Source organism: Dunckerocampus dactyliophorus, chromosome 12 (assembly GCF_027744805.1).
Source record: "Dunckerocampus dactyliophorus isolate RoL2022-P2 chromosome 12, RoL_Ddac_1.1, whole genome shotgun sequence".
Classification (NCBI taxonomy): Eukaryota; Metazoa; Chordata; class Actinopteri; order Syngnathiformes; family Syngnathidae; genus Dunckerocampus; species Dunckerocampus dactyliophorus.
The window spans coordinates 18,739,432-18,756,448 of record NC_072830.1 but is presented as its reverse complement, the minus strand read 5'-3'; the positions used below and the strand labels follow the sequence as shown (position 1 = coordinate 18,756,448).

At 41.2% G+C, this 17,017-nt stretch overlaps 1 protein-coding gene across 2 annotated transcripts in view; it reads right to left on the bottom strand.

Annotated features, from left to right (window-relative positions):
- sorl1 (sortilin-related receptor, L(DLR class) A repeats containing) overlaps positions 1-17,017 on the bottom strand; it is a 76,471-nt gene that overhangs the window by 49,780 nt on the left and 9,674 nt on the right. For both annotated transcript variants that reach the window (XM_054793893.1, XM_054793894.1), the window contains exons 2-6: positions 12,890-13,006; positions 11,052-11,186; positions 9,563-9,724; positions 7,701-7,768; positions 61-241 (exon numbers count right to left, since the gene is read on the bottom strand). In XM_054793893.1, coding sequence (XP_054649868.1) covers positions 61-241; positions 7,701-7,768; positions 9,563-9,724; positions 11,052-11,186; positions 12,890-13,006 — 663 coding nt within the window. The remainder of the gene's footprint in view (positions 1-60; positions 242-7,700; positions 7,769-9,562; positions 9,725-11,051; positions 11,187-12,889; positions 13,007-17,017) is intronic.

Below are 17,017 nucleotides of genomic sequence, written 5' to 3'. Positions count from 1 at the left end.
CAAATTCAAGCGACCCCTTCAGTGTTAAGCATTCAAGTTCCAATCTTTTTCATCTCTTACCTTTGTGGTGGTGGCAAACATGTATTTGTCCCTGAGCTGGAAACTGTCAGCCTGCTCCATAATCACTTTGCGATTCTGTTCACTCTGGAAGAAGTCAGTGCTGCTGAGTACAGTGAAGACACCCTGGGGCTCATGCCTCTGGACCAGCACAGTCATGGGGGAGTCGTATGGCTCCACACCCCTGGAGAAAATTGTAAATGTGAGGGGTAAAACTTAGTATAATCACTTTCCACCACACTTTTTTCTTGTATTCTAGTACAAAAACAGCAATAAATGATATTCACTCTCATTTTCATTCAGATATCATTTTACACTGAGGAAAATAAGCATTTAATCCCCTGTTGATGTTGTACTCATGTGCCCATGAAGCGCACAAATTATTCCTGTCCCTTTAAGAAAGTAATCCGGAGTGCAACTCGTTATGTGGATAAAAGACACCATCTTCCATTCAAACCTAGACCAAAGAGCTGTCAAACGACCAGCAAGATCCGCTTGTTCAAGGAGATACATGTTTTATCATAAAATGTCCTTGTTCTGTAGGTCTTTGTGAAGTAACACAGCCAGGCCACAAGTCTCTGCTTTTCTTATTGATTACAGCTGCAAAATAACCCACAATGGAGCCAGTGAAAGTTGCAAGTGCCAGAAGACAATGAAGGTGAAAAACAGTATCCAAGAATTCAAGAAATAACATGAAGGTGATGTGGATCTCAACCAAAAGTAAAAAAAAAAAAAGTACAGTGAGTATGTGTATGACCCTCTATTGGCATATTCCAGCTTGGCCTTCCTATTCTTATTGCGGATCCGTGGTTTGCATCTTCTGGTGGAACCATTGTACTTTTGTTCATTGAGTCTTCTATGAACAGTAGATAGTGATACCTTCAGTCTTGTATTCTGCAGCTTGTTGCTGATGTCACTAAACGCTGTTTTAGAGTCTTTCTTTACAGCTCTCACAATGTTTCTGTCATCAACTTCTGATGTTTTTCTTGGTTTACCTCTTCGATGTCTGTTACTTAGTATACCAGTGGTTTCTTTCTTCCTTCTTCAGGACATTCTAAATGGTTCTACTGGTTGTGACCAATATGTGTTCAATGGTTCTGAATAATTTTCCATCTTCTCTCAGATTCACAATTGCTTGTTTTTCCACCGTTTCTCGCAACTGCTGGTTTTCGTGTTGTTTTCACCTCTAAATGCAGTCTAACCTATCCTACCCAATCTGAAACTGAGCGTAGACACCTGGGCCAAAACACACACCTGTCAGTCACATGAAAAATGAGTGGGTTCAAACTAAATGTGCTATCTTCTAAGTTGTGCATCAGCGCCAGATGTAAATACCGGTAAATAAAAGATAAAATGTTGCTATGTTAATCTTTTGATGTCAAACCTAAATGTTTTTATCCATCCATGCCGCTTATACTCATTAGGGCCGCGGGTATGCTGGAGCCTAACCCAGCTGACTTCAGGCAAGAGGTGGGGTACACCCTGGACTGGTCGCCAGTCAATCGCAGGGCACAACCAACCATTCACTCTCACATTCATACCTATGGACAATTTAGAGTCGCCAATTAACCTAACATGCATGTGGGAGGAAACCGGAGTACTGGAGAAAACCCACGCACAAGGAGAACATGTAAACTCCACACAGAGACGCCCAACGGAGAGTCAAACGCAGATCTTCCCGATCTCCTGACTGTGTGGACAACATGCTAACCACTAGGCCACCGCGCGACCCAAATGTTTTCAGTCTACAGCAAAAATAAAGGAATTGGCTTCACTGTTCCAGTACTTCTGGAGGGCACTGTATTATGACAAAACTGGACTACCTCATTTTTTGTGAATGAAGATTTTACCTGGTGTCTAGCTTGAAGGATTGGTGATGATCAACCTAGCATTGGCGTGCAGAAACATCTACTACTGTCAGTGACCCAATGCATAGATTGACCCATCATTAAAAGTAGCTAAAGGGTACATCGTCTAGCTTTGACGTTAGATCTAATCAAACAAATTCCAGCATTATAGAAATATTAACCTTCCAGCAGAGTTCAAACCTGATCGCAGTTCATTTGGTGTGACACTTATTTCTCTGCACAAAGAGGCAGAGGTGATATTAATCGTGCAGTTCTATTTCGTAAAACTGAAACACTAAATTAAACCAAAAACCTATTATAACATCATTTAAATATTAAAAATGGTGAACTTTCAAAGAATACTTTCACAAAATATAGCCAACTGCAAAAATATCTGAATGTATTCAAAATTTTGGAAAACAATGCAGTGAAACTATTTGTATAAAGCAAGGCTGTTCCGAAGCACTGGCACAGTGAGATGGATTGAATGAAGGGGTCAACTGTGTGTTACCGTCAGCCTTCCAAATCAGTGTGTTTTTCCTCTGAGGCTTGACAGCTTTAACAGAGAGTGCAGTGTCTCTGCATGGCTCTGCCTCTGTGGCTTTCCGTCAAAGGTCCTTGTTCAACTTACGGACACCGCATTTGCACTACATCTCTTCCTTTGAAATGGTTCACCTCAACACTTCATACTCTATTTCCTAAAGTCATACCCAGAAGAACTGTGCCATCTCTTTAGAGACTGATATTAACTACTGTCAGTCTCTTACTACAGCAGAACCCATTTAGGTCAACATAGCTACAATTGGCTGACTCATGTGACGTCACCATAAGCGGTTGTCGGCATAAGCGAAAATAGCCATCGTTAGCACATTTACTTGCGATATTGGCCAGAGACATAAGCAGAATGGGTGATAATAAAGGTTTTGTTCAAGCTATAGCAATGTGTTCACATTATTTTTCTTCATCTGTGCAAAATTTCAAGTGCTAAAGTGCTAGGTGCTATTGCATCAGAACATGTTGATGTTATTACATGCTTTGACATATTTCTTACACACAAAATCATGTATTTAACAATACAACACATGTCAACATAAAGGAACCGTTCTTCCGAATCAAATTTTACCTTGACAAAAGCAGTCGACTTTGTCTTGAGTCGGTCGACTTAGAGTCGTCAACAATAACGGGTCGACATATATGGGTTCCCCTGTAATTACTTCAGGTCACAACTGTGTAGTACAAATGTCAATGCTTTATTGTTGTTTTTTTTAAGTAGCAATACGCATTTGAACTTGTACTTGTACTTGTTTGCATCCCATCATTGCGTCCTTGGCAATCTACATCTGCAGCATTTGTGTCATTGTCTTAACTTGATACAATAAAGGATTTTGTACACCTCTCTTGTACAATCGGGGGATTTTGCATTAGATCACATGTGATTAAGATTTTTAAACACCATTCAGCAGGTACTTAGCCCAGAGGGTCTGGATTTTGGTGCCTTAAGTCAGATAAAATGGCGCCCCTTTGCGAAAGCCTGAACAAACAGGATTAAATTCAATTGGATGGAGCCGGCATGGGGGCTAGGGTACTAGGATGGATGTTAGATCAATCCTTGTATGTTTGTCTACTGACAATGTGTCTTGGCTGGTTTACCACTGTGGTGGCATAACATTAACAGATGATATCACTTCGAAACAATGAATGAGAATCCCTAGTCCCACAGGTGGGATACAATGAGCATACTATCATCAGTACTACTTTAGACTGCAGCACCACAGCGTCGCTATCACTAACCACTACATTGCATAGATATCAAACCACTAACAATTATTTTCAGCACATTTAAGATTTAGATTGCTCCAGCAAAATAATCAGTGAGATTCAAGAGAGTTTTATTGTCATGTGCATAGTAAAACAGCAGTTATACTATGCAATGAAAATCTTATTCTGTTCATTCTCCCAAGAAAAGAAAGAAAACACAAGAAAGAATAAGAACATAAGAAACATAAACACATAAACATATATACCAATAAATTAAGCAACAACAACAGACGAGACATTAATACAGATAAATAATAATACAAATAAATAAATAAATAAATAAATAAAGTGCTAGGAGTGTGTGCGTGTGTTGCGTGCGGCGTGTGTGAGTGCTTCGTTGAGGAGCCTGATGGCCTGTGGGTAAAAGCTGTTTGCCAGCCTTGTGGTCCTGGACTTCAAACTCCTGTAGCGTCTGCCTGACGGTAGGAGTGTGAATAATGAGTGTTGTGGATGTGTGCTGTCCTTGATGAGGTTGTGTGTTCTGCGTAGGACTCTAGTTTTATAAATGTCTTGCAGTGAGGGGAGGGCTGCCCCAACAATGTTCTGTGAGGTCTTGATCACCCGCTGGAGTGCCTTCCTATCACGTGTTGTACAGTTACCGTACCAAACAGTGATGGAGGCGGTAAGGACACTTTCGATAGTGCATCTGTAGAAGCAACTCAGGATTGTGGTGGACATGCCAAATTTCCTCAGTCTTCTCAGGAAGTACAGTCTCCTTTGGGACTTCTTCAGAATTTGTTGGGTGTTGTGAGACCACGTGAGGTCCTCGCTGATGTGTGTGCCAAGGAACTTGAAGGTTTTCACCCTCTCCACCTCAGTCTCACCAATAAACAGGGGTCTATGTGGCTCCTTTTCCCTTGTTCTTGGGTCGATGATCATCTCTTTAGTCTTATCTGTATTGAGAAGGAGATTGTTATCACGACACCAAGCTATGAGGTCCGCCACCTCTCTTCTGTATGATGTTTCAACACCACCAGTGATCAGTCCGATGACTGTAGTGTCATCCGCAAATTTAATGATGCTGGTGTTGTTCTGGGAGGCCACGCAATCGTAGGTGAAGAGCGTGTAGAGGAGTGGACTCAGCACACACCCCTGTGGGGTCCCAGTGCTCACAATTCTTGAGCTGGATGTGCGGTTGTGGACTCTGACTGACTGGGGTCTGCCCGTGAGAAAGTTAAACACCCAGTTACAGAGGGAGGGTGACAGGCCAAGTGTGAGGAGCTTATCTGTGAGTTTGTGGGGGCTGACTGTATTAAAAGCAGAGCTATAGTCTATAAATAGCATTCTGACATATGTGTCCTGGCCCTGTAGGTGAGAAAGGGCTGTGTAGATGGCAGTGTTGACTGCATCATCTGTGGACCGGTTCTGGCGATATGCAAACTGTAGAGGGTCCACAGTTGCCGCCGGGATGCTCTTTTTGATGTGGGTCATGACTATCCTTTCAAAGCACTTCATAACAATAGGAGTGAGTGCTATAGGGCGATAGTCATTCAAGCAGGTCACGTTGCTCTTCTTGGGTACGGGCACTATGGTGGTGGACTTAAAGCAGGTCGGTACAGATGCTTGTGCAAGCGACAGGTTAAATATGTCAGCAAGCACATCAGCTAGCTCTGATGAGCAAACCCGAAGTGCACGTCCTGAGATGTTGTCTGGGCCTGCTGCTTTTCGTGGTGCTGTATGATAGTGAAGTCTGCATCATTTGTCTTTGTCATATGTTAATGTGACCCAATTACATTGAGCAATTTCACTTATCATAGTCTACTACTCAATGTCTGTGACTGATAACTCATTCACACCATAAGCTTTACATGTTGACACCACCAATATTATGCTTGCTTACATTGTGTTTACTTCCTGTGTGAAAAGAAAGGAATGTGTTGAAATAAAAAGTATCAAGAAGCAAATAGGAGGTAAATTAATGACACTATATATAGCCTGTGCTGTGTTAAAGAAAATAAATAAATAAATGTGAAAATACAAATTATTATTATAATAAACTATTCATAAATACAAATAATACGTTTGAATAAGTGGAGACAATAAAAGTGACAAGTACAGTGGGACCTGGATTAGCGTAAGCACGCCGGTTAGCGTGTTTTTCGGGTAATGTCAAAAATGTGTGGCAAAATTTTGCCTTGGTTAGCGTACAACAGGGCCCACATCTTGCGGTGTTATTAATACACTGTGTGAGTCCAACTGTGTTCTTAATGTATTTTAATCACAAAACGTCTACCTTAGCAGTCTATTAGTTTGCTAATAAATGGAAACAGGAACCGAAAGTCAGTTCCGTCACCTGTCTATGATGTCATCAGCAGTTAACTCTGTAGTTCTTTGCGAACCAACACAGTTAAGCCACAGGTCTTTGCTTTTCTTTTGATCACAGCGGCAAAATGCCATGTTTGTCAAAAGGTAGAAGGTCTTTCACTTGTCTATTGCTTCTCCACCTCCAAGGTACTCAAAGCGCTTTGACACTGTTAGCACATTTCCCTACTGATGACGCAGCATCAGTATTTTGTTCAGTATCTTGCCCAAGGAGACTCTGACATTATTATGGGAGGATCGAACCCGCAACCTTCTGGTTGGGAGATGACCACTCTACCACCATGTGTTATATGTTAATGTAAGCCTTTTCTTTGATGGCACCCTTATTGCAAGACACCAGCGGGCATCCTAAAGCCCTGTTACATTAACATTTTTGGCTTTCTGGAAGTGATTAATTGGATTTTCATAATTTCTTATGGGAAAATTTGATTCGATTAGGGTATGTTTCGGTTAGATTCTGACCTTCTGGAACGGATCAATGATGCTGACCCAATGCTGACCCAAGGTCCCAATGTAAATCAAAAACATTTAGGATAAATATACAAACACTGGAGTAAAACTTTGAACTGAAACACAGAGGTGGGAGCGAGTCAGTGCTTTGCAGGTCTCAAGTAAGTTTCAAGTCTTTAATCTCAAGTCAAGTCTTAAGACGTGAAACTCCAAGTCTCATGACAAGACAAGACAAGACAATTCCAGTCCAAAGTCAAAGGCTTGAAACTTCGAGACCTTACAAGCCATAAGCACTGTTCAGTGTCTCCCAAATCAAATGCAGTTTTAGCAAAGTAACTATGAATTAAATTTGGCAACTACAATAAATGCATTTTTAATTGTTTTATATTTTTTAAATAAAATAAGACCAGTGTGACAAGACCTAGTCACAGAAAAAGAGTGCTGACATAGCCTCCAGGATTTATGTACTCCACACATTCGTTGTTTGTTCTAAAACCTGATTGGACATTAACAGATGCATTCAGTGAGGCAGATTCAAAACGGAAAATATGTTGTCTTTCTGGAAATTACATAACAATGACGTTCGATGCTTTGAATGGGGTCACATTTTACTCCACACATTCACCGAAAAGCTCAAGTATTTTCAAGTCAGACTGAACACCTAAGTCAGTCACACTCACACATTTCCCCACCTCCTGAGAGTTTTACGATGTCGAATTTCACTGTACTTTTCACTTTCACTTCCGTTTTCTTTGGTCCATAAGAAGAGTCTGCCTTCTACCTACATATAAGTATTTTTCCGCAGCATATAACAAGTCCTCTCTTTCTTTTTGTACAGTATTAATCATTAATGTGAGGGTGTCGTAACCATGAAACGACTATGAAACAACCACCTGTATATTTAAATAATGCTAGTGGAGTAAAACTCGAAGTCAGCAATGCTCTACTGATCAACAAGCAAAAGAACGGAAATGAAACCCATTCCACCCATAATGATTTAGTGAATTTTTTTTTCCCATCACTGACAACTGTTGATAATTGGATAGATGGATGGATGGATGGATAAATTTGTATTATACAGAGTACTTTCCAAATCATATTAATCCTCTGTCTCCTCCCACATATACTACTAAGGTATTTGTAATTCACTGTTTTGACTCTCCTCAGTGCATTGTGTACTGGTTGTGAATTCAGATGTTATCTTACCAAAAGTAGGTCTTCACGTGCTCCTGGATCAACAACCATGTCTCACCAAAGTCGTCCGACTTCCACAGCTACAGATACAAGGGTGTAAAAAAGCGGGGGGGGAGGGGTGAAGAAGAAGAAGAAGAAGAAGAAGAAGGTGGGGGATGGTGCACTTAAAAATGTAGGTCATGCTCATTGCTTCATTTTGTCTTTTGCACACTGCAAACTGTTTAGTCGATACTGTGTGTGAATTCAACAAAAAAGGTGTTTTCCATACTTATATAAACACAGTAGCTTTAACAGTCATGCTCACCTGATTAAAAGCAAGCAATGGAAACAACAATATAAAATGGAAATGCCCAACCAACACGCAACCATTTTTTAACCAACATAGTTGGATATTAGACATATACTAGTACTGTACTGTACAATAGCATACATGAGATTTGTGGTGTGATCCGTTACTGACTGACAAGCAATGAGACGGCTGTTGAGAGACTTTGTGCCATGAGATGACTTGAGAGCTTGGTCTGTCTGCTTGGTCAGTTCAATTTCAGCGTTTTCCAGACAGTTGCAGCCTACCAGAGCTATGCATCTTAAGTGGCAGAGTCTTTCTCTGGTTGTTGTGTTCCACTGCTACATCAACAACCTCCGAAACCAGGGATGAACGGATACCTGTGTCCACTTGAATCTGGACTGCTGGACTCTCTAATAGAGTAATCTCTAGTCACAAACAAAACGTGTAGCGTATCACCTTCAGATTCACACTCATTACAGTAATGTCTAATGTTCACCTGTTTCTTTTTGTATCTGTGAAAACCACTTTTCTGTGTTTCAGTGTGTGGCTCAGCACTTCTATTTCTACAGAAAAACTCAAGAAGACCTTTCTTTACAAACTTTTGCCAGTTTTTAGCTTGGTCATTGGCTCAAGGGACAACTTATGGCTTGTTTGGTTGCAGTAAACTGAGAAGCAAGTTGAATGGTTTGACTCCCATTACACTCGAAAGAGTTGGCACTGAGACATCTCCTTTGATGTTCTTAGCACGGACAAAGTATTCAGATTTCTCAGTGTATGAAATCCATTGGACTGTGTTTTCCTCAAAGGGTGCAATATTTCCGACCAGTGATGCCATTTTTTGGCTCCAGCAGCAATTAGTCGGGTCTTTATGCTTATTTATAAAAATTCATGAGACCTGTTTTCATTGTAGTCCTCTTTTATCTTTTCTTTAATATCTCCTTCATTCTGCATTCCTGCGGGAATATTCTCCTCCTCCTCCATGCGCAGTGCTTTGTCCGTTGTTTCAGTGTCCCTTTAACACCACAGACAGCCGTCAGCGTTGCCCAGCAGTGTCCATGTACCAGGAAAAACAAAACTCGCCAAATCGAAAGACTTTTTTCCAAAAAAACCCAAAACAATCACAGCACAGTGCTTGAACGCTTTGCCTCTTTGCCAGCTTTGCTGTATTTTCACTAATAGTGCGAGAGACCACGGAGAGCTGCTGTTAAAGAGCCACAAGCACGATATGTATGCTTTTCTATATAGCGCCAGTTCACAACAGAAATCATTCAGAAGGATAATGTTCATATAGAACCGGCCCTTACCATGTCATTTTATTAAACAACTGAATCGCCTTATCTTATTCATTGTGTTTTCCAAATGGTATGTCATTTCTATCTATAGATGGTCGTGTGTTCACTATTCTACTCTGCTCTCTGTATCACGCAGCTATCACTCAGCAATGCATGTTTGTGTGCCACCCCAATGGTCTAAATCTAGGGCAAACATGTGGGCATGTCATTTACTGTAAGAAGTCACATGTTTAAGTAATCAATAAACCACAGAATGTTCTTAAGGATGACTATGCCATTCTCACAGCCTTTACCTGTTTGTTTGGGTGAGAGCCGTCGTAGCCAAGGGCCAGATTGGGTAATGTGCTGTGAAGCAACAAGTCTGTTGGTTTGAATGGGAGGGAGAAACCTTGTGCACTTTTGCAGAAGTCGAAGGTGTTCCACAGGTAATTGTTGATGGAGTCTGTAAAGATGTACTGCAGAAGAAGGAAAACGGACAGTTTAGCCAAAAAAAAAGGATGCAATGCAAAAATACACAAATAAAATCCAAAAAGGGCAGCACGGTGGCCTAGCCAGTCCATTCAAGACTCTACCCCAGCACTTCTATGCAGCAGTGGCCGGATAGAGCCCACATCATGACAACAACAGCATGTGCTAATGTGCTAACAATAGCAAGAAGTAGGAATGGTGTCAGTGCAAAATATGTCATGCACAGGTTTCCCGTGGTGGCACAAAACCGTGGAAGTTTAATATGACATACCTCATTGCCTATTTGAGCAGGATCACAAATAAATGGCACGAGGATTTGCACAAGACCACGATTCCTTCAAACAACCGCCGCTGTACCAAATATTTGTAAAGAGTGAGAAACTCCCACAGGTCCGTTTTTCTCATACATACAGTTGCTGATTATTGATTATTGATAAGCCTTTTCTAACATTCCACACTACAAATTAAGTCACAAAAATATGGTTAATTCCTGCTGATATTGGATCAATGTCTATATCGGCAAATACTCAAGGCTGCCATAACCATATCTCATCAGAAGTGAAAAAGTTGTATTGGAACACCCCTATGATTTCATGTGTGGGTGCAGTGTGTCTTTAGCGTCCATTGTTTGGTAGAGCGGAAAATCTAATCTCGGACGGGAAAGCAACAACATCTTCAATGCCATTGTGGAAAGTTCTGGATAGTTCTTTTGAAATTTCAATTTAAAAAACTAGGAAACACAATGAAGACAGTGTGCAAGTGACAAAACCATATTTGAAGGAGCTGCTGTCATCATTTCAGTTTCTTTCTTGTCTACCCATTATTCTGAGAAGCATTTCCAGCAATTTCAATGAGAAAGCTTGTTACCCTAGTTTCATTCGTGCAACTGCTGGTAGTGATCGCCAGAGCCCAACTCTGACATCAGAGTAAAATAAATGTCACTGTATATTATTTTCTGAACATATTTCCATCATTGATATTCATTTACTTGACTGGCGACCTGTCTAGGGTGCAAGCCACATGCCTTCTGGGCAAAAGTTTTATGTTCAGACAAAACAAAGATTACCTACCAGCAAATTCCTAAAACTTCACCTCAACCTTTCTTTGTACTCTTCTCTGCCCAATAAGTATTTGTCCCGTGCCACCAGTCAGATTATATAATTAGGCACTGCAGAGTTAAGCGCGAAAAGCCTGAAGTAGCTTATGTTTTCACTGCGGTGTGTGTACGTGGGTTGGTGATAGCTGTGTCAATGACGAATTGACCTGTTCTGCAGACTGGGCTTGCGAGCATACCGCCAACAAGGTCGTACTTACCCTCTTGTTGTCTGCAGGACTGTGGTAAAACTGAGAGATGCTTTGAGTGCTACCATCCTTTGCCTTGGCCTCAGGCAGTTGGAATTTCCCAGAGACAAGCGTGAAGGTGGCGCCATAGTCATAGGACACATAAACCTGGATCGAACAAAAGCATATAATTAATTGCTGCATCTTTTATTAACTATAGGGGGATATGCTGAGGGGCACTGTGAGGGGGGCAAAGTGATGGTGTAGAAAATGTAATATTAAACAATTAACTTCCCATGTATTAGTATTACCCTAAAATAGGCATCAAATTAAATTCAGGTTTGTGTCAAATAGTACATTTGTTTCACACAAAGGCAAAAAAAAAAAAAACAGTTGGTTGCTTGGCCCTGCCAACAAGTTGTCCATTGTTTCATTTTCCAGAAGTTGGCAACATCCATCCATCGATCTTCTATGCCGCTTATCCTCACTCACATTTATACCTATGGACAATTTAGAGTCGCCAATTAACCTAACATGCATGTTTTTGGAATGTGGGAGGAAACCGTATTACGTCCTCTGAGAAAACCCACGCACGGGGAGAACATGCAAACTCCACAGAGAGATGTCCAACGGAGAGTCAAACCCAGATCTTCCCGATCTCCTGACTGTGTGGCCATCATGCTTACCACTAGTTGGCCAAGTTGGCAACATTACCAGTTAATTTGCCGACTTTATTTTATTATTATTATTGAATGTTTTCTTTTGCTGACAAACTTGTGCTCCACACTTCAGCCCAGTAGTTGACAGTAGCGCACAAATGAGGTACTTTGCCAACCCACACTAACTCCTGAAGAGGAAGAAAGGAGACAAACACCAAAGAAGAAGGAAAAAGGGCGGTATTGGAGTTATAATGTATAAGATGCCACCAATGAGGCCTTCCAGAAGCTAGGGACAGAAACATACATGGAAAGAAGCTAGAACTGAGTCATAGTTAGTTAGTCATAGTTGCAATCAGGAGATACATGGTGAAAAATGCAAAAATTAATAATAACATCAAAAAAATATTAATATGGGCCGCACGGTGGTCTCGTGGTTAGCATGTTGGCCAACACAGGAACAGCCTGGAGATCGGGAAGACCTGAGTTCGATTCTCCCTTGGGCATTTCTGTGTGAAGTTTGCATGTTCTCCCCGTGTGCGCGTGGGTTTTCTCCGGGTATTCCGGCTTCCTCCCACATTCCAAAAACATGCAGGGGAGGTGAGGTTAATTGGCGACTCTAAATTGTCCATAGGTATGAATGTGAGTGTGAATGGTTGTTTGTCTATATGTGCCCTGCGATTGGCTGGCGACCAGTCCAGGGGGTACCCCGCCTGTCGCCCAAAGTCAGCTGGGATAGGCTCCAGCATGCCCCCGCGACCCTAAAGAGGAAGAAGCGGTATAGGAAATGGATGGATGGATGGAAATATTAATATTCGTTGGTTCAGGAACCAGTTAACCGTGATAAACGAAGGATTACTGTAGAGCAACTCCCTGATTTACACTTTGGATTTTACATTTAAAAGAGAGTTATGATTTTGATATTTACGAGAAAGTTGTTACTGAAAGCAAAAAGTATTTTCTGAATAAACACTTCAACTTCCAAGATTTCTCTGCTTGAGGGTGTCATCTTTTGTGCGTGCACTGGTTATTGCTGCAGATGAAGGGGTTAAAGTGTAGCACAATCACCACAACATCCTTATGCTGCACAAATCAACTGACAAACAAAGGAGGGGAATGAAAGTACATAACTCATACCAGAGATGTTTTATCTAGTTCTACCAGATGACAAAACATGTTGACTGTGTTAGATTCCCATGGATGTTTATTTCTTACCGAACTGGTTATGGGTCCTGGGGCTCCAGCACTGTCTCGGGCCAACGCCACAATGACGTTGCTCTTTTCTCCAGCCCAGTGGACGACCATCTGGTTATGAGAGTCATTCAGGCTGACCTGTCAAAGCAAATAGTGGTGAAATCAGAATGAGCATCATGCATGACTTGCATGTGTCTTGCAATCCATTGCTGGTTCTGTATAGGGCTTCACAAAAGCATTCGAAAAAAAACTACTCACACTCGGATTCAATCTAACTCCTAAATGACAACTTTTACTTAACGAGCTGTGTCACAAACAAACCCTGCCGTTGTATTCAATGGACTCACGCTGTCGATGTCATTTGCATAACAACCAACACAAATATGGAGGGCTCTCTCCGCCCCCAAGCAAGACTCGCCAACCAGGGCGAGTTGGCCTCGCTGCCCTGGTTTGACCCACTGACGCTGACTTGGCTTTATTATGTGCATAAATGTACTGTCGAATGAGCGAGCCACGTTTTTTAACTTGATGGATTCTTTAAAGCAGAACAAGACAATGGGGAGTCTAATAATAATGATAATACTTATACAAACGGTCCTTGGGTTACGTACAAATTCCATTCCTCGATTGTGGTGTCAGTCAAGTGTGTAAGTCGGACCTTAAAGAGCCCGACCGATTTATTGGCGGGCCGATAATCACGTGTCACCAATTACTCAACATCGGTGAATATGTAGCCAATACATTAACTTTTTTATACTGTGCGGAGATTATGTCGCTCCGTTCCTCTGTGCTGCTCCCTGCCCGAGTACCTGGCCCCTCCCCGTCACACACAAACACACAGACCAGCGAGGCCTGTCTCTCTCACTCAGCTGCAGCAGAGAATACGACTACAGAAACACAGATAGAAACTGCTTTTTTTTTAAACATCATGGTAAGCTGTGACTTTGTAAAACAAGATAACACTACAATTTAGTGCCACGCTGTCAGGGCCCGTCAAGGAGAACATTTTGGGGGTTTTTCCACACAAACTTTAGAGAATGTATTCCAGCGTTTTAACATGATGTAAGTTGCACCTCTGTGAGTGAAACACAGAGAGATAGCAACTGTTAATCCACATGTCCACCATTATCTAATATAAGGCTATTATACAGACCACTTTGCTGCTTAGTTATCACTGTCACTTTCATAGGAGCGGATCCTTTCACATGCTCAAAGATATTGTAGCGACCTGGCAGTTATGTGTAGAGTTAAAGAGTTTTGTTTTTTTCCAAATGTCTTTGAATGTGACGTGTGTCATGACTGTGTGTGTGGCTGCGTGCAGAGGACAGCTGAGTTTTCCGATCTTCTTTTGGCGTGTTTTGTCCGACAGCAGCCTGTTGTGTTTTTGAAATAGTTTGACGATCGACGTTTGACGATCGACCACCTCCTGGGTAGAAGTTAACGTACGATCTTTATCCTTAATTGATGCTTGCGACAGTGTATTCTTGCGTTGTAGTTTTTGGAGCAATAATCTCTTAAAGTGTGCTGAGCAGGAAATGAAAACATACAATGTCAGAGAGTTTGAAAAAGGCAGGTCTCTAAGAACAATTATCATTCACAGGTTTTGGCTCTGACATTCACTCCGGATCAAAATTTTAAGACCAGTTGAAAAATTGCAATAATTTACCTTTTGCACTGTTGGATCTTAAGGAGGTTCTAAGTAGAGTTTCAGAATGCAAAAAGAAAAAATGGTAGTGAGACAAAAAAAAATTTTAGTAAGCAATTTATTACAAACAGCCATTAAAGTAAAAAACGCTTTTTCATCAGCTGATCAAAAATTTAAGACCACAGCCTGTAAAAGCCAAAATCTTAGCAAAAATGTGGATTCAATGTCATTTTCTGTCAGGTATTCGCTGTCATGATCTCTTGATGGCAAAGGCAAAAAAGCTTTCTTTGTTTGAACGCGGTCAGATTATTGAGCTGCTTTACCAAGGCCTCTCGCAGCGTGCCATGGCTGCTGAGGTTGGGCGCAGTAAAACAGTCATTTTAAACTTCTTAAAAAGATCCTGAGGGTTATGGAAAAAAAAAAAAAATCCAAAAGCCCTGAGCCGGAGGATCCGATTTGCTGTCCGTCAAGACACGAGACGATCCTCGGCCCAAATGAAGGTTGTCACTAGTGCCGAGTGCAGTCCAATAACCATTACACGGCATCTGTGAGAGAACGGTTTTAAGAACAAAAAACATCTTCAAAGGCCTTGTCTCTTTCAATGCCATAAAATTGCCTGTTTAGAATATGCACAAGGGCACCAAACATGGGACACTGAAAGGTGAAAAAAGGTTGTGCAAAAAAATGTAACCTTGATGATCCTGAAGGGTTCTAACAATACTGGAATGACAAGAAGATGCCTCCTGAGATGTTTTTCACACAGCACAGTGCAGGGGGCGCTATCATGATCTGGGGTGCTTTTTCCTTCAATGGAACAATGGAGCTTAAGGTTGTACAGGGGCGTCAAACAGCAGCTGGCTATGAGGAGATGTTGCAGGCAGCATGCCTCATGACTGAAGGCCCTCATCTGTAATGACTGGCTTTTTCAACATGGCAACGCTGCAGTTGTCAATGCCCGTCTGACAAAGGACTTCTTCCAGAAGAATAATTTGCAATTTGCAAAGGAAGTTACAAAAATGGACATCCGTTCCAGGGAGTGGATGCCCCCTGTCTGAAGCACCATTCTCACTCGCGTCCTGGAAACAATCAAGCATCAACCAATATTTTAGGTGATTATCAAGAATGGTGCAGCCACTCCTTACTGATTCCATTTTTGAACATTTTATTTCTATTTAAAAGGGGTGAAAATGTATAAAGAGATGACAAAAAACACATATAACAGATGTGACCATGGTGAATCATGGGCAAATCCTGAGATCATGTCTCTTTACAAAACATTATTCATGTGTTTTGGAGGTTTTGGAACACAATACAACCAGACATGACCCACTTTCCAGTAGGCGCTCAAAGTGACAACAGTAGGGCAGAGACAAGGCATACAAACAGGTTCTTACAGTGTTTTGCTGTTTGGGAGCTACTCTATTTGAAATAATACACCCAGACTTGCACATAATACATTCTTCACTGTGATAGTTTAATCTTAATGGACACTACTCACAAAAAGTGAGGGATACACGTGTTTGGGTTGAAATTTCAGGATTAACCTAACTGCAGTATAACTTTTTACAGGTGACCTTAATTGGACCTTTCCTAAACTTTTGAACGTCCAACTTTTCAATGTTCCAGTCATCTTTTTGTGGGGGTTTTGTTCAGCAAATGACGAAAAACCACAGGTAAAGTGTCTATTTTTGACAGCCCAAAACTCTCCTGCTAGCTTGACGTTAACGTTCTTCGATTTCGATTGCAACATTTTGCAGTAAAAGTGACTGTTGTATTTGTTAGATTAGATTCAGTTCCAGAACCCTGCCCTTCTCTCTTCATTTGCCATTGCTCACTCACAACACAATCCAGCCCTAAATATGAATCACACACTTACTAAACACATTTAAAGTATAAAATGTATAGCAATTCACCACTGACGTATGATCATGTAAGATGATCAACAAACACATGGAATCCGAGTCACAATGTAGCCAATCCCAGCACACAATTATGGTGCATTCAAGGACCACTAAGCGCAAAATCTCAATATTTCACGGGAAAACATTATCAGGGAAGCATAAAGACCTAAACATGTAAACATTGTGTGCTTTCTAACAGTAGTACATGTATGCTGCATATTTTGCCTCTATTATAGCATATTTTACAATTACCAGACAATTTCCAGGGTAAAACAATATATATATTTTAAAATCTGCAAATTTGCCAGGCTGTGAATGTTGAATTTTAAATGTTTAAAAAGGTACCCAAAGGTTTCGTTATTTTTATGGCACTATTTGTTTCTCATTTAGGTACAAACACACGCACACAGAGTGCAAGAATGCTGGGTGGACGCAGCGAGGCAGGTGAAAAAAGCAAACCTAGAAATGCTACCCACCAAAGCGCACCGCACTGTGTTAAGATGTACACTGTTACACTATGTACTGTATGTGGGAGTCAATGCAGTTTGTTCGCTTCAAAGAGTATTGATATTTTCAAGAAGAAAATGTGTCAGCATACAAGGC